This window comes from Phasianus colchicus, chromosome 3 (genome assembly GCF_987193195.1).
Source record: "Phasianus colchicus chromosome 3, bPhaCol1.hap1.1, whole genome shotgun sequence".
In the NCBI taxonomy this organism is placed as follows: Eukaryota; Metazoa; Chordata; class Aves; order Galliformes; family Phasianidae; genus Phasianus; species Phasianus colchicus.
The window spans coordinates 53,817,195-53,835,838 of record NC_143438.1 but is presented as its reverse complement, the minus strand read 5'-3'; the positions used below and the strand labels follow the sequence as shown (position 1 = coordinate 53,835,838).

At 38.2% G+C, this 18,644-nt stretch overlaps 1 protein-coding gene across 2 annotated transcripts in view; it reads right to left on the bottom strand.

The window, feature by feature from the left end:
- The window catches only part of SPIDR (scaffold protein involved in DNA repair), a 197,928-nt gene that overhangs the window by 108,067 nt on the left and 71,217 nt on the right, over positions 1–18,644 (bottom strand). For both annotated transcript variants that reach the window (XR_016465161.1, XM_031612937.2), the window contains exon 8: positions 13,960–14,179. Coding sequence is in view for 1 of the 2 variants with exons in the window: in XM_031612937.2 (XP_031468797.2) it covers positions 13,960–14,179 (220 nt within the window). In the remaining variant the exon portion in view is untranslated. The remainder of the gene's footprint in view (positions 1–13,959; positions 14,180–18,644) is intronic.

The window sequence follows — 18,644 nt, the reverse complement described above, 5'->3', positions numbered from 1 at the left end:
TGTTCCATTAAAAACTTTGTTTTAGGCAAATGAACTTCTGAAAACTTCCTTTATAATGTAAAATGGAACCATCTGTATATAAATTTTGGGAATTATTTTTATGTTAGTTTTATTGACATAATTACGTGGTTACTAAGATGTTTACAGTTTCAGACTCCTAATAACTATAAGGGCTTGTTACTGATACTCTGTAATCACAGAGAATTCTCTTCTTTCCCTTTGGTTTGAGAAAACAAAAATTCAAAATGTGTTTATTTCCATTTCTTTAAACTTTGTGTTTAACAAAGTCTAACAGTGCAAAGGTAAGGTATTCCTTCATATTTGCTCTGTTCTTAAAGCAATAAGAAAAGTGATATTGCAATTACTACAGAAATAAATAATTACAGGAAGTTAATACTGTGGTAATAACCCACCATATCTTAAATAATTCCCTGTTTGGAGTTGGAGGTGGATTTTTCCAGCTGGACTTTGAAAAGGAAGCCTCCCACACATCTCAAAAAAAAAAAAATTCTCAAAAGAAAGCTTCCAATCTCTTGCCATCTGAACTGGGGAAATAGAACACAGCACTTTCTGTCTGACAAATTTTCCAGAAACCCAGTTGTTTTTTGAAAGCCAGTCTTCACTCTTAATATTAAAGAATTATTATCAAGGACTCGCGTGGACAACTGTTGAACCATTTGCAGTAGACAAAGTGTTCACAGAGAAACAGATTTAGCTATCAAGCAATCAATCTTTCAGAAAAACTGAAACACAGCCAGAAGCCTTCAGCATACAGTTAATGCAGGGGGTAGTATCCCCAAGAGATAGACTGGTCAGGAGAGGGGGGACAGAACTATATATTTATTTTAACTCTTAGAAATTGTACAGAGTTAGATGCATACACTCTGCCTTCCTTATGAAATGTGGTAAGTAACTAGGTAAGTTCAACAAAAAACTCATTTCTGTTGTAAATAAATGTAAGTAGGAGAGTGTGGGATTAAAAGGTAATGCCATCTTATTTGCTCTCTGCTTACCGTAAAGTATGTCAAGAATTTTTTTTTCTAATTTTTTTTTTTTTTTTTTTTTTTTTCTCCATTTGATCTCCTGAATGGATGAATTCTATTACATATTGTCAGAGTTTCAGTAAGGAACACAGAATGAGAAGTGAACCCAGTAATTATGTATGCCTAATGGCTCCCTGATCATGTAAAGTCAAGGATGGATTTACCACAGCAGAATCAAGATAAGAGAGTCAAAAGGAATGGTGTAGATTAACAAACAAAAACTTGTGTACTTTCCCTTGAGGATGGCAAATAAGTTTTAGAAAAAAATGTCAAAAATCATAAGGCACAAAAGTCTTGGAAAGGATCATTTGAAGTACTTAAAAAGAAAAACAACCTCAGGAACGGTCTGTTGGGTTTTCATCAAGCTAAAAGTATGCCATAGCCAGGAGGTAGCTGTGAATAAAAACCCATGGCATGCAGGAAAGTTCTCAGTTTCTCCTCTGGCAAGCTTGCTTCAAGGCAGAACTTTGTAAACACCGTGCGGGAGGGAGAAGTCAAAGTTCCAGAGCATTTCTGAACCATTTGCAAGTGTTTTGTAAAAATGGAAGTTGAGTTGAGGAGATTGCTTTTGCTCACCGTGATGGCTATGCCAATGACAACTAGCAGGAAAAAATCTTCAAGAAAGTAGGTGTTAACACTTAATGGCACATGGCCTTCTTCATTATGCAGGGAGGATGGTGAAGAAAATAGTGTCAATAGTGTGGTGACTTGTCTTAATGCTCAGTACCACCTTCAAAATAGATAACACCCATGGTTATTAAAAGGAACACAAATACAGTGTCACACAAACATGACAAATCTCTCCTGCAAACCACAGCTTCACAAACACGCAGCTTTGATTTTACAAAAAGTTCTGGACTGAAGCGATATTCAAGAGGTGAGTCAATCGAGTACTAGGCGGGGTGATTTTTACCTGGCCTTGCGCTGACAACATTGCCACCTTGAGACCCAAGTGGGAAGAACACAGGCAAGCTATGCCAGCCACAGGCATGCCATACTGAGCTACAAGGCACCTGCCAACACAACGCACCAAGTACCTCCATGTAGCTAAAGGCATCACTGAGGCACCAATGAGGACCAAGCTCAGTCTTTCACTGGATTTGGAAGATTTGATATATTTTTAAGTGTTTTTCCCACCACTGACCTTCAACAGAACATTTATGTGGACAGAGAGAGAGCCATGTTTTCATATAATTTTAATGTTATCCAAAACGGTCCTATCCTTTGAGCTCAGCCCTGACCTGCACGACAGTTAAATGCTTCTGCAGTTAGGTCTCCAGTACCACTGAGAGACCATGGTGCTTAAAAGCCCGAAGTTAGGATATATTATTTGGTTTTATTTTCATAGAATCATAGGCACACAGAACAGTTTGGGTTGGAAGGGACTTCAAGAATCATCACGCTCCACTCCCCCACCAATCATTTTCAATAGAAATGATTTAAATGATACAGTTTCCAGCACAGTCCCCACCAAAAAACGTGGGACAACTAACTCAGCAAACAGAAGGCAAACATTGTCAAGTGAAAACATTCTTTACAAAGTAGTAGAACAAACATAGTGTTGAATGCATCACCAGTGTGACTGCTTACATAACTTCTGAAATAGCTTTGGAAGCTAAAGCAAGCCAAAGGCAGAAGTTACAGGCAGGACAGTGCCACATCTCCTGCAGCCCAGACCAATGATCTCTCATTCCAAGTTAAAGCTGTAACATATTTATGATCATGCCCAGTTTCAGTCAAGAGCAATAACAAACCACATGTATCTTGTTTTGGAAGAAAATGCTGTCTTTGCCTGGGTGCAAAGAGGACAAAGCTCTTTGAAGTCCTTTGAAAAGGCTCTTTTCAGTGGTGCCCAGTGGCAGGACGAGAGGCAATGGGCATAGACTGGAACACAGGAGGTTTACTATTATTTTAAAAAGTAATTCAACTTTGCAATCAATATCCACATAAATTTAGAAAATGAGTCCTGAAAATTTCATCTAAATACAGGGAGGCTTTTCAGGTAAGAGCTACATACATTTCCAAAACTCAGACCTCTTCCATGAAGGCAATCCTAAACATGCACGGTTTATGTATAAGGAAGATTCACAGTCACACTGGTAAAGCTCAGAAAGAGAATACTTCAATATATAGTCTGATCTAAGAAAATAATAAAATTCTCTCATGTTCCCCTCTCCCTCCCAAAAATGTCTTATCTATATTTCAGTTGTGAAAATATTTTTTTTCTCTTCTTTTCCTCTAACTTAAATTGGTAATAAGGGAAATTTCAGTTTAACTAGAAAATCTTAAGTGATTCCATTCTTAAGTGAAGGTCGTCATAAAAATCTGAAATAAGAAATTATAGCTATATCTGATGTGATCAGCTAGCAAAGCCACTTCTCAAGGCTTCAGTGGACTGCTTTCAAAATTGTTCATGTTGATATGCTGATGTTTGTTTTCAAAAAAGGGTCCAATTTGGAGCACAGCTAGCAAATGTCTCCCTGCTATATAGTAAGGTGGGAAGGTGAAGTGGAGTCAAATATCTCCCAGCTAGATTAAACGATCACCACACAAGCAGCTTCTCAAACTGTAAGCAATGAGTGTCAGCAAAAAGAGGCTGCAAGAAATAAAGATAGCCTATTTATTTTTGTGTGAGAGATAAAAGGTAAGAAATGCTGGAGTAGGTGGTAAAAAAGGATCCTATTCTCTATAAAAAAAATGTCAGTTTGTTTCAAGAGTAACTGTTATGCTGCTATATACTGATCTGTTGTAAATCTGGGCTCCTTTATAGCTACGAAAGCTTTAAGTTCCTCATATCAATAAAATCCATCGCTTACTCAGTCTCTATATTCATAACACGCAAAATAGCACCAGCCCTATTAAATTAATATTTATGACAAGCTAGGAGAATCAGAAGAGAAGCAGTAATTGGTAAGACACAACCATGAGCACAAGTCTCATTTAACTGCACTGCCCAAGTTTCTCAAAAATGAGCCTCAACTCCAAGAAATGGAATATTCAGGGCAAACATGATCTTCCATCCAGGGAAGACAAATTACAACACAATCAATTAAATCTATGGTCATATGCAGAATTTAAGATGCTATAAATTCCAGCGTTTTCATTTTGTTATAGTATGCAGCACTCTGGCAGGTATTCTGCCAGGTTTTGGGTTTTTTTTTTTATTTGTTTGTTTGGGGGGGCAGATAGGGGAGAAGGGCAGGAGTAGTTTAAAGTTATGATCAAGAGCAACCATCCCAACAACACTTCAGTGATGACAAATGGAGTATTTCTTTACAGCCGCAACTTACAATTATAAGGTATTAGCTGAAGATGTGGACAGACTTGGATTTCCACTAACTCATGTATTGTGAACAGCAGCAGCTTAAAGGTGGAGATGCCAGCCTTGATGCCAGCCACAGACCATGACTATAGACACTGATCTCCCAAAGAAAACAATGGAAAGGCCAGCACCACGCCTAGCACCATGATCTGCTCTACAACAAATATATGCTATTTATTAAAAAAGTAATAATAATAATAAGCCAAAATTTAAGAAAGGGGGAGATAAGGAACAATCAAAACTAGAAACATCCACATAAAAGTTCAATAGGCTTCTTAACTTCTTCAAGAGAGAGAAATGACAGGCACAGTTTTCTGGAGTCTTCAAGAAGTTAAAGCAAAAAAGAAAAACCTGTAACATATTGGCAAGTATTGGGTTTTTTTGAGCCACATCAGTGATTTGGATTTCAAAATACACAGTGAATCCCTCAAAGGTAAAATTAATGGTTGTACACCACCTCTAGTGTCCTGGATACTGTCTCTGATACTTCTGCTGGGAGATATTTGGTCTGCCAGAGAGCTGTGCTGGCACAGTAACAACAGGAATACTTTTCAAGCCATCTCAGGAAGCTGTCAAAAGAGTCTATGGCTGAGGGAGGAGTAACATATTGCAAATTGCATGGTTACTGTTGAATCAGAAGACAAGTAGGAAGAGAAGCTCTGACAAACACATAAAAGACTACACTAAACATTTCACAGTTGAATTGCTCTATATACCAAAGGCAAGTGTTGTTGCTACCACAAATACAAATGCAGAGGCATTTTTTTTCCATGAGCTTTTACTACAGTGAAATCAATCTGTCTGGTAAAACTAACAGCAGATTCCACCCCACCATCCCCCAGATAGCAGAAATGTTTGAAATACTGCATTTTGGGAAGTAACTTTCCGTTTGTTTGAAATTTTTGAAAGCAACATTCCATTTTTTGAAATAATTATTTCCTTTTTTAATTATTATTTCTCCTAAGACCATAGTCATTAACCTTAGCTTACCTACAGTGAAATATGACATTTGAGAAAAGAAGTCTAAGCGCACCTTCATGTCCCATCTGGAGTACTGTGTCCAGGTCTGGAGCCCCCAGTACAAGAAAGACAGGGAGCTGTTGGAGAGGGTCCAGAGGAGGGCCACAACGATGATCAGAGGGCTGGAGCATCTCCCCTACAAAGACAGGCTGAGGGGAGCTGGGCTTGTTCAGCCTGGAGAAAAAGCGGCCGTGGGGGGACCTCATTGCAGCATTTCAGTACCTAAAGGGAGCCTACAAACAGGAGGGGAGTCAACTCTTTGAAAGGGTAGATAACAGCAGGACAAGGGGAAACGGTTTTAAGTTGAAGGAGGGAAGATTTAGGTTGGATGTCAGGGGGAAGTTCTTTACAGAGAGAGTGGTGAGGTGCTGGAACAGGCTGCCCAGAGAGGTTGTGGATGCCCCATCGCTGTAGATGTTCAAGGCCAGATTGGATGGGGCCCTGGGCAGCCTGGTCTAGTATTAAATAGGGAGGTTGGTGGCCCTGCATGTGGCAGGGGGGTTGGAGATTCATGATCCTTGAGGTCCCTTCCAACCCTGGCCATTCTGTGATTCTCTGATGTCAAATGGAATCAGCAGCCATGACAGTTTAGAAAACTGAGACCCTGTCCACCTTGTTATCCATACAGAATTGCACAAGGCACAAGCACATTTAGTGTGAGAACTCACTGTGATATGCAATATTCAGCATGTTCAAAGCCCAGCAGAAGTGCATGTAAAAATGTTTATCCTAACTACATACCTACCATTACAGTAGCACATCACACCCTCTCAGAGCTAAGCACTGTTCTTTTTAAACTGTTTCTTCACAGTGGAACTATGGAAATGCATTGTATTCCACAAAGTTAACACAGCACTGCTGGACAGCAATTCGACAAGAGGAAACTTCATTTTTCAAACTGTAAATTTTTAAAAGGATTAGCTGATCGCTGATAAACATTTAAACAAACCCATTCACACAGGCAGAACTTGCTCTTTAGTGGTTAAACTGCTGCAGGAATTTTGGCACACAGTCTTTTTACAAATTAAGTATTGTTTTACACGTCCCAAATGTGTTACTCATAAACATTAGCAGAGGAATACAATCGCAACTTTTTAATAACCTTGCATTAATTCTGAACTTGTTCATCTGAACTTAGTTTGTTTTTCCTTCATGACTGGATAAAGCAGACTGCAGAATTTTGTGCTGTGCCAGGTCTTGGCTCCATCAGTCGCTCATTAAATGAGATCTGGAATTCAGCACTGGAGTGAATGCACATGGGAACTCATGTGAAGCTGCTCATATATCATTGATAGCTCGGTTGCTAACACAGAGTTTATCCAAGACCGTACATTTTTCGTTGACATGAACAAAGCTGTTCACCATCCTCTGTTTTTGACGTCAGTGGACAACTACCCACTAACAGTATCTGTCACTACAAAATGCTTGGAATTTCCTCACTCATAAAAGCTGGAAAATTTCAACTACATTATTGGATTTTAAAGACAACAATATTTAGTGATAATAATCACTAGGACATTTTCACTCTCACTGATTTTTTTTCCAAAATCTTGAAAATTTAAACTCAAACAGCATCACAGACTCTGAGAAATAGATATTTAAAACACCTCTTTTTCTTCTGTTCCTAAAGAACGTGTTCTCAAATATACAATATACCCAATATACAACCATCATGGCGAGGTACTTTAGATTTTTCCCATTAACTGGACACAACAATCATTTTGGTAGGATCTCTTGTTTAGCTGGTGATAGGAATAGAGGGAATGGCTCCACGCTGTGCCAGGGGAGATTCAGGCTGGACGTTAGGAAATACTAGTTTTCTGAAAGAGTGGTCAGGTACTGGAATGGGCTGCCCAGGGAGGCAGTGGAGTCACCAACCCTGCAGGTGTTCAAGAAACGTTTGGATTTTGTGTTGTGGGACATGGTTTAGTGAGAACTATTGGTGATAGGTGGATGGTTGTACTGGATGATCTTGTATGTCTTTTCCAACCTTGGTGTTTCTGTGATTAATACTGGACCGTAGCTAGTGTTTAACAGAACTGTAGAAAACCAATCCCCTAACATAAGCTATTTATTGCCTCACTTCTACACCTTCTTTATTCTCCCAACTGCAATGACCCCCTGTGAAGTCAGTCATTCTAGTAGCAGCTCCTCTGGAGTGTGACTTCTCAGGAACAAGGCACTAGGTTGGTTTCAGCCAGGGCTGTGCAGGCAGAAGGATGGCTAGCCTTCATACCCCTCCAGAGCCTGTCTGTGTATACACAATAAAGACATCATCTTGACAAAGCTACATATTTTACCTCTGCTGGAGGCTTTCCTGCTGATAAGAATGCATTTCAACCTTGATCTGAAAACCAAGCTATGAAGCTGCCGCTTCACAAACACATCCCTCGCTTCTGAACCTCCCAATTTAGCTGAAAGCAAATAAATATATTAAAAAACCCACAACATTGGTACAAGACAGTGTAAAGTCCCTTTTTCTCAGTATGTCAAGATACCATCAACTAGTAATCTAGAAATAGCTATGCTTAAAAACCCAGTTTTAATCTTCTATGGATCTCTGGAACTACTGTCTCTTAAGCCTCTCAAGTTCTTCAAATGTGTTTCCATTCTTTTCTCCACAACAATCCCCTTTCAGAGAACAATTATCTCATTTTTAGGGTTCTAATCTTTGAGGTATGACATTCATCTAATACTTCCATAGAATAGTTACAAAAATAAACAATTCCATCTCATTGAAATGACTGATCGTGTTCTCATGTTTATTATACGTAGCCCATATCTGAAATGCCAGGTATGTTGCTTCAGGTGGTTGTGACAAATCACAGAAATGGTACAAATGAACTGTTCTTCCCAGGGAATCAAAGCTTTGTAGGTCTGTATTTTTATGATACAACATTTTAGAACTTAACTTCATATGAAGGAACATAATTATGCATTGATTTGACTACTAAGAAATGACTCTTTTTTAAGGGTATAAAACAGGACATTCTTGAGCAGCTCTACAGAAACAACTTCATGTGAGGGGATGGAAAAGAGCAAATATTTTTAAAAATAGAAAAATGAGTAAATCCTAAGTACTACTCTATCAAATCGTATAAAACAAAAGTATTGAAGAAATGTTATCAAAAGCTTGTTAAAGACAACTCTCCATTCATAAAAAGCATGTAAGTATTCCTATTCTTAAGAACTGAGCTATTTTTGAGTGATTATACTAGGAAATGTATATCCTAACAAGAAATACAAACACTTGCAAAAAACCTGCAGCTGTCTCAACTTCTGAAAGGAGCTCTGATTTTCACAATTGCAGCATCTCTGAAAAGCATTTCCAAGCAGATGACATGATATGATCTTTGGCTCGAAGGCCATTCCATATGTACTTTAGACATAATGCCTACACTGGCTTTACAACTCTGAAGTTTTGTAGAATTTTATCTTCTGAGTGAGCCTTGTGCTGCTTATCAGGATTCTCCCGCTCTGCTATTGTAACATCTTCAAAGAAAGAATGCAAAGACAGAGCTAACATCTTTCTGATGGGAGGGATATAACTCCTGATGTTTTCCTCTCTTTTTCATCTGTTTGAATATTTACGCGTATAAGTGTTTGCATATACAGATGCCTATTTAGATTTATGAAATCTAAATGCTTAGATTTCAAAAGGAGACAGTGAACGTACATCACTTTTGTCTAAGTGATCAATCAAGCATTCAAAGAAGCTGCCTCCCTGGGGAGCAAGTAGGGAAATAGAGTTTATGCAAAAGATGTTATTTCTATATGTCTAACTCATGTTTACATTACTACTTTTGTGGAACAAGGAAAGGATACAGACTTCTTGTAGAACAGCAGTTGGTCATTTCTGTACTTCTCTAACATACAAAGTCCAGGACCTTACTTCCACATGATTCTGTGGTAGAGAGTTATTCTCTAACTGCATTCCTGAATTCTTCCCTTGACCAGTGAGAGCAGCAGTGATAAGAAGTCTGTGTCTTCATCAAATGGAGGGCAAACACTTTTTAACATCAGTTCACTGGTTGAAAATACCTATTCTGGTTCCCTGAATTTTAGCTCACTCTTACTGCTCATCAAGACTAAGTTAAGATCATGCAATAGGTAAGATACTGTATTAAGACAATGCTAAAATCACAGATATATCGATTTATGTTAGGTCTTGCAGTTAAGCCAATGAAACAGCTTACAGCATATCCGGGATAACTTTAAAGCAGTAGAATGCTTAAGTTCACAAAGCTAGATAGTTTCCATACATAAACTTGTTCAGAGCTTGCTTAGATGTCATTTATATCAATAGCTCACCTTAAAGAACTCTCATTGTAGGTTTCATTACTTTACATCAGCTGATTTGGAGCGATGTTTTGTGTGAGCTCTTCATGGCAGTAAATGTATAATAATTTGAACTCTTTAAAAGCTTTTTCATTGAGGAGATCCTGATTCTAGTGTTACACAAGTAGAAATGAGAAGTTCACATTAAACACTTTCACCAGGCACTGGAACACTTTCAAAGCTGAGTAATTATGAACCTCCATGGTTTCACAGGTTAAGAGAAACTGAAGTATAACTTTCAAGTTACTTGCTGATGTCATCGAATTAAGCATTTTACATACTTCCCATACTGAGTTCCTAAAATAAATTGTTTTTAAACAGAAAATTTTTACAGAGAATAGCAGCTATCCAGCCACGAATTCTGTCTTCTGCAGTTCTTAATGGCCAGTGTTTGCAGACAATACAAGAGCACAAAGAGGTACTTTCCTCCTCATACTTTCCCAACGATCCAGATATCAGCAACATGTGAACCTCCTGAGCTAGACATCATTGTTTAGTTGGCATGGATCAATCTCTGAGCCTATCCAAATCACTCTTTTGTTTGTTATTTTCAATGACTGTATGAATATCAACATCCCTTCAATAATTTCACTTCAGAAATACACACAAAACTTTTTAAAGTTGTTAAATCTAATAAGGAAAAGAATTTGCACTATTTTCTTCAGGTTAATTTACCTTGAATACTTGACAGCAAGTGTAGCATAAAGCAGGAAGCTGGAATGGCTGGAGGGAACTATCCTCAAGGTCTACTGTCTGCTGAAAAATGGACACTCATGTCTCCACATCATTTTCTTTAGGTATATTAATTTGTATTCTAAAATTTTCTAAATTTTTTTCTAAAAAAATCCTAGGTAAATTGAAGTTATAAAATCATTTCCAGTGGAACTTAGAGGCCTTTCTTCCCATTCTTACATGTCCTGGAAATGTCAAGCAGTCATCACTTTTTGATAAATACATATTTCTGTGAAGTGAATAAAGGCTTAGGAACCAATGCGTATATACTCAGCAGTACGCTTTTTTTCTTTTCCAGCTGCTAGAAACACTTAACAATTCAAAATAAGTTTGTAAAAATTATGAAGTATATTCAAACTCTTAACTCAAGAAGTTGCTCAGGCACTGTAATGACAATCAGTGGCAAATCAGCATAGGCAGGGCTGACTTCTTGTCTGTCATATTCCTAGCTGGCCAAGCACAAACCACCTCCAGCCACAAACGTGCAAACATGCTTGCACGTGATGCATGTAAGTTAATAAGTTTTGTTTAAAAACAGCATTGAAATAATACCTCAATACAGCCTCAAATAATAGCAGGCTCACATCAGACGGCCCAGAGGACAGGTAGCTGAGTTCTTTGTTCCACCAGACACACTGGTTTTAAAACATTAATCAGCTTAATAGAGTTTTCCCTATAGCAAGTGATCAGTGTATTATGTGCCCTAAGATACTAGTCACTGATACAAAGAAATCCATGTCCAGTTATAGAGAAATCCAGACTCAATCCTACAAATTCTTAAATAAATCCCCCGTGAAGTCAGTAGGGCCACTCTCATGAGGAATGTCCAAGTTGATAAGATACTTAACACTGGCTATCTGCCTGTATTTTAATTTTTTTAAATTAACTGGCTTGCATTCTAGTGCTTAAGTATTATGAGATTCTGTATGCAATCAAATACCAACAATCATGTTAACAAATATGTAAACACCATCTCCCAAAGTACTTATGCAAGTCTCCTGTCTGAGACATCTCACATACCAAGCTGTGCACTAAGTTCCCAGCATACACAATTAAAAAAGCAAAGTCTAATACTAAAAGGCTCTAAAATGATGCACTCAAGCTTTGCACAGAAACACAGCCACATATCAAAGCCAGCAGTCCATGCATCTGCTATCTTACCTACCTACTCAAGAATATAATTTGAAAGCATGAAAGTACATACGTATAAGAACATAACTGGTGTATAAGATTGAAAATATCACAAAATCCTATACTCCAGACAGGAGAGCATTCTCTAACAAACAGTATTTGGTTTTGGCAATGGAAGTACAAATTCAATACAAAGTAATAGAAACTATGTTTCTGCATCAAGAGCTCTTAAAAGATCAACAGAATAGAAACTTGGAAATGTAATAGATGAAACTTCCACTGTGTGTACGAGTCCAATTTCCCAGTAATGTAAACTAGAAGTGCCAAATAATAATCAAAAACAAAAATATCCCCCACATCTCCTGCCAGTACGTTTAGTTTAATGATATCCAGCCCAACTTATTTTCACTTCTCTTTGAGTGAACAGAGACAACTGACATTCAGATAATGCCTAAACAATATAAAACAGGACTAAAGATGAGATATCATGAAATTTTGTCCCTATTTGATTAGTAAAAAAGTGCCTTCAGAGCCCAGAAAGCAACTCTGGAGACTCAGACGTGCCCCATGCCAAAACACTCTGCTTTTACAAAATAGCCCTTGGCTTACGTTAAAAGCACATCCTACTAAGAAAACCAACAAACAAACAGAAAAGCACTCCAAGAAGCAGTATAGCAATGAAGTTTTCCCACGAAATCTCACTTTATACTCTTTACTTATATGCAGGAATGAGTTTTTATGTCCACAGCACCTGAGAACATTTTTCAAACAGATGAGAATACTGCACTTGTACCGTTATAGATGCTTGTTGTCTGTAAAGGATTTTATCAATGCAGAATCATCTTCCCCAAGCACACAAGGAATAACCTAGAGCAACTCAAGACTTACACATGGCAAATTTACCAATAGCAAATGTTCAGTAAAAGAAAAAACAATTTCAGTCATATCCTAACTAAAATAGGTTTGCTGTTACTGAAATCTTTGTTAGGTTCAAAATCTCCATAAAAAAGATACAGCTTCGTGGCAGTGTCTTGTGGTATAGAAACAACCTGAAGAGAAAAATGTAACTAAGGTAGAAATCAGTCGGGGAGAGACATAATACGAAAGTAGGAGGAAACAAAAACAAGTTTAAAGCATGTAACGAAGCTCCAAAGAAAAGGAGAAATGAGACCAAACAACAGCACCTTGAGGACTGGATGGAAAAAAACAAACAAACCAGTGACACATCAGTGTAGGATTTTACTTCTATTCAGCTGTATTCCTCTGGCTACTGTCCTATTTACATCTCACCTATCAGCACTTGCATCTGTAGCCACAACGAATTCCACATTATATTTATTCCTTTAATTTCTGGATCTCTTTCAACAGGTAAGAAATTACAAGTTAGGGAATCCAGAACAGATTTCTAGCTATCTTAAGATAGCTTTAAGATCTTAAATAAATAAATAAATAAATAAATATGTACCTTTGCAAAATAGGAAAAGATATTTTGGAGAAAAAAACTAAAAACCTTCAGGTAATGAATGCTGATCCATTAGAAGAAAAGTATCTTGTATTTAATAATTTGTGTAAGAGAGAGTAGTAATATCCCCACTTACAAGTTTTACTGGTGTTTTTTTCATTAAACATTCAAACCTTCCCACCTACAGCTGCTAACAACTAGTTACTTTACTACAAATCTCTTTACTACAAGTCTCTTTACTACAAATACCGCTCTATGCTACCCCTTAAAACCAGGAAACTAACCCAGCTTAGGAAAGACACAAAGCTGGACCAAACATTTTAGAGAGTTCTGAAAAAAAGGTGAACTAGTTGCTCTGAAGAGAGATTTGGAGAACTGAAGACATTGACAGCAGCAGCAATGTGAAACCATCGAGGTTTGTTTACTGATTTCGTAAGAAAATAGTGTTAATCTCATTTATTTTTTCCCCATTTTGAGCAGCACTGTCTTTGCTGAGTGCTATACACTTAACACAGACTTGTCCACTGAAACATTATACCCACATTAACAGCAACAGATGAGCATTCCTGAACTACTTTGCAATGAGAAAGTATGTACTTTATTGGCCTTATCATTGATAAGCCATTGCTCATGCCTTTCTATCACTCAAAACACAAAAATATTAAGTGAAAGTCAAACTGAAACCCCAGGCAACACCAGAGGCATTACATTGCACATTCAGTTGTTATCTCAGCTATCCTTAAGGTATCTGCCAAACTCTCTCAGGCTGGCAGAGACAGATGAGCAACCACAAGACTGCTCTGTTCTGCACCCTCCAAGCTCCTTTCTACAGCAATATGACAAGCACAGTACCTGCAGCCCACTTATTCTGCAGCACTACAGCAAGCCTGACCAGTTCTCTCTCTACTTACCATGGGGGATAGATGTGGATGACATCCTGGGGCCTACTCTTCAAGTGAGCTGCTGTCTCTCTTGCAAAAAGGACTTTGATTATTGGTTCTCTTGTACTGATGACAAGGTCTTTGGATGAAATGATAGCAGGAGACTCTTCCAGCTGCTGGCAGATGGCAACTTGTATCATACATTCCTCAAACATTTCTAAGATCTTCACAATTAAAACACCAGATTTATCTGAAAATTAAAAAAAAAAAATGCAATATTTGGATAAGGAGAAAAATTCTGGCACAATGAAGATGTGTTCTGCTCTCTCCTTTTCCTTCTGATCTGCAAAAAAGCCGCACATGAGCAGAACACACCTAAATGAAGTTTTAAGCAATCACACCATGTTAAAGGTAAGGAGGTATTTGCCCTCCAATCTAAGACAGCACCCATTAAGTACAAATAACCTAACAGCAGTGTTTCACATTCAGAGACAATGTGAAAAAACACAGACTAAGATATCTATACTAAAAGCAGCTATTGCAAAACTGGTTATCCATTTTATCAGTCTGCAAACAGGAGAGAAGCAACATTAACACATAACAGCATTCCTACAGTTTGATTCTATGCACTTCTGTCTATTTAAAAAATTACTTCTAGCTCCCTTTGCAGTCTGCACAGATCTACTCAGACAGACCTGGGTCTGTTCCTTTCATGTGAGATTTATTCTCTTTCTCACCTAACTGCACTCCAATTTGCGCTCTGATCACTGGTGTTGTTATCCACCTGCTAAACGCTGCTATCACTGGTGGGGAAAGGCACGATGCTATAGAACAGGAGCAGCAGTATCCCAATTCTACTGATTTTGATTGACAAGTTGCATTTAAAAAAATACACTATCCCAAGAAAAACAGCTGATATAAATTATCATCTTCCCACAGCAAAGCAGAAGCAGGGGCGGAACTGTGAACGTGGTACTGGAACTTAACAGCAGAGCTGTTCTAGTTATTTGCTTGTTCATTTTAAGGCCCATTTCACAATTGTGAATGTCTTTCCTTTGGAAAATAAGTCAAAATATTTTAGTTTAAGTTTATGAGAAACTTCAGAACAAACTAATGACCCAACCTTTTAGGAAACCGTAAACCAAAGAAACTGGGTTCTAAATCCTTTCAGATTTATTTAATATGTTCAATTCCATAAAATAAATAAATATTTTTGCCCATTTTATATTTCCATGTCTTTATTACATTTTATGCGAGAATGAAATAAAATCATTTTGAAATATAAAACCAAAGTTTTCTCAAAACCACTTTTCTGTAAACCAATTTTTCATCACACGCAACATGTTTCTGCAAAGCATTGTTTCTCATGAACTGGTATTTTCCAGCAGGATAAAAGGTTCCTTCAGGAATTCCCCCATGCAATACATGTCAGCCATTTCTGTCCAAATCGTTACAGCTTGACCTCCTTCTCCAGAGCTGCAGAATAGGAGTAAGAGAACCAATGCTTTTTGCCAGATCCTTTTTGTCAAGTACTTTGAGATCGACTGATGAAGAGAGATGGATGCCACCACTATCAAACCTCACCACTGTCACCTTCTAAAGGAAAGCTGTAACACTGCACTGTCCCTCCAAATACTCTGCTGGCTAATGTCTGCTTAAGTGCATACTTCTGCTCAGTCTGAGCATGGACTAGTTTTCTATCCCTAAAGGCAAGGATTTAGAATATTCACACTTGAATTACACTTTGCCTGACTAGCTCCAATTGTAGTCCCCTGTCAACCCCCAGTCATCTGGCATGCATAAACAAATCGTCCCACCCACAAAAATCTCAGCCTCCCAAGTAAGCAAAGTAGGTGAACATTTACCTCTACTCATTCTCATACTCCACAATGCAAATTTCCACCCACTTTAAAAAACAAGTGACAAAAAAGTCAACGTCAATGACAAAGCACACCAGCAGTCTCATAAAATATATATAAAAACATCCTCGAACTTTTCATCACTTCTGAACAATGCATTTCTCATGTGCAAAATTTTATGAAAATTCTTACTGGTCAATGATGTATTTGTAACATTAATCACTTGAAAAACCAGCTTGAAGAAATCATTGTAGAACAGAATGACAACTTAGTACTTTTCTTTAAAATATCCCAGACTAGAAAACAGTTAAAAATGCTAGGCATATCAAAAACTTCATCCATATGAAAACTCCTTAAAGGATCCTGGAGAAAAAGCCCTACAAACACACCGGCATCTCTCACAAGGCAAACTTGGCCCAAACACTAGAAGCTGATACTAAATGAAGCAGAATGCCTCTGCATTAAAAGCAACACAACTTCAACAACAATCCAAGTCTCAAACTTGGCACACACGCACACTCTACAGAACCACAATCTATTTGTTTATTTAGATGCTTGGAGATAGCTTAATTTAATTGCTCAAATTATTATTACTGCTGATGATAGAGTGCTTTCTCGAACGTAGAAAAGCTTTTTGAATTCTTGGCACGTGATGAAACATCAAAGTTCAGAATGTAACTTTATTTTTAACTCATTTGGCTCCTGCGTTGTTATGCTAATCAAAAATAAATCAAACATGCGGCTGCAAACTGAAGGGAGAATTTGTGGGTGAGGAGATGGGCTGGATCACTGCAATTTCTACAGCTTCTAGAGGAGTTTACTTGTTCGTTCACTTGTGTGAAAACCTTACCTTAAGGTTTTGCAGTGTCCTCTCTCACCCTTAGATAATTCACAGAAGTTCTCACTTGATAAATTCACTTCATTTCACTCACAAAACAATTACAGCCTAAGAAATTGAAACCTTCAGACACACAGTTTTCATGGCAATATCCAATATTAAAAACTTTTGAGCAGTAACTGCGGTGCAGCCCTGCCCATTCCTACACTGCATATTTCTTCATGCCTTATTCTGCTGTCTAGAGCACACGGATTTCCTTCTTCACTGTCACTTTTTTCAAAAAATCAGTGAGCTATTCCTGCTAACAGTAAAGTCACTGAAGCATAAGAGCAGATACTAGGGAAAGAAGAGATCAAAAACATAAAGGGGAGGGCATGAAGGGACAGGGGGACAATTGTTAAATGCTCTTTCCAATGACAGACCAACCAGGCTGGATTAATTGAGTTTGACTAAACCTTGAGGCTGTATATTTGCAAATAGTATCCAACTACTTCTCATCCCCTATAATGTCCACGTTGGACTGTCCTTGAGAAGTTCCTTTGGGACCCAGAGAGGGAATAATAAATACAAGTATCTATGGAATGCTCATTTCAAAAACTTCAGTTTATTCACATGAAGGTAACCTTTCTGCTCCCATTAAAAGAAAAGTCACTGTGCACATTCACAAGGAGTGAGTACACACCTGTCTGGATGCATTTAAAAATCCTTCATTCAAGCACCAATTTGGGGACTGCTTAACAAAGTCCACCTTTGGTGCCAGATGCCTTTCCAACAGCACCTTGCAGAAGTCTTCATGCAGTTAGAAGAAAAGTTAGAAGACATTCACTTATACAGATTTAAAGGTCATTTGAAGCATCTGGACCCATGATTATAAACAGGCTTTATTCACTCCAGGGGCATAAAGTGTAAAGTCAGTCCCTAATACATAAAGTTTGAGATGTCATGAAGAGAGAGAAAAGTACTGACATAACTGGTTGAGAATGGACTTTGAAGGTGCATTTAGGTTGAACAACTTGCTTCCTCTACATGGCAACATTTAAAAGGAGAGGAAATCAGCCATCAGAGCTCGTAACACTCCCTCAATACTAACAATTTGCATCAAGACCAGAAACCCATACAAAGAGATGCAACATGCTAGCAATTAATCATCCAAAAGGCATCCAAGTCCTCCTGTGACCAACAAGAAAAAAAAAAATCAAGTACCAGTGATAAGCTGGGTCAGCTTTTACCTGAAACATCACATCAGCCCTTTGCAGAATGCTTCACCACGATAAGTGTCAATCATTGGATGGAAAACATTGCTAGATGAACTGTGATGAAACAAATGAATTCCTCCAGATCTCACAAATGTGCAGACCTAGTGAAACCAGCATGACAAGCTGACTGGTGAGAAGAACAAGCCTTTTAAGTAGGGAAGTAACTCTGGAGAAGCCTGACAAGGGCTTTTCTCACCTTGCAGGCAAGAGATGGCTCTGACAAGAAGGCAGTCAGTATCCCCAGTATAAGGAGATGCAGCATGGCCCCTTCAGAACACAGAGGTGGAATGAACTTCAGACTCGTCAGAGACAGACGAAGAAAGCATCCAGAACCAGGCAAACAGAACATCAACAGCTCATTGTTACTGTGAGCCGAATCTGAGAAATCACAAGGAAATCTCTTTTTGGAAACAGTAATAATTGAATAAATCTGGCAACTTGGGCATCTTTGCAAGCTCCTCAGCCACAAGAACCTTGGGCATCCTTCCTGGAAAAAGAAGAAAAAACTGGCTTGTCACTAGATTGCTCTGAAAGTAATGCCTCTTATTTATTCCCATGGAAACTACAACACCAAGTTGTACAAGTTCTCAGCTACAAAACACTACTTTTTAACATAGCCACTACCATTAGCTATGCACTTCCACCAGCAATGAACAAGATCCTTCATGCTGCACTCAAAAAATCGACCACCTGGAACATGGCTTGTCTTTCACTCCACTGTCACCACTGCTGAAATGAACCACCTTCCACCTCAACCATGAC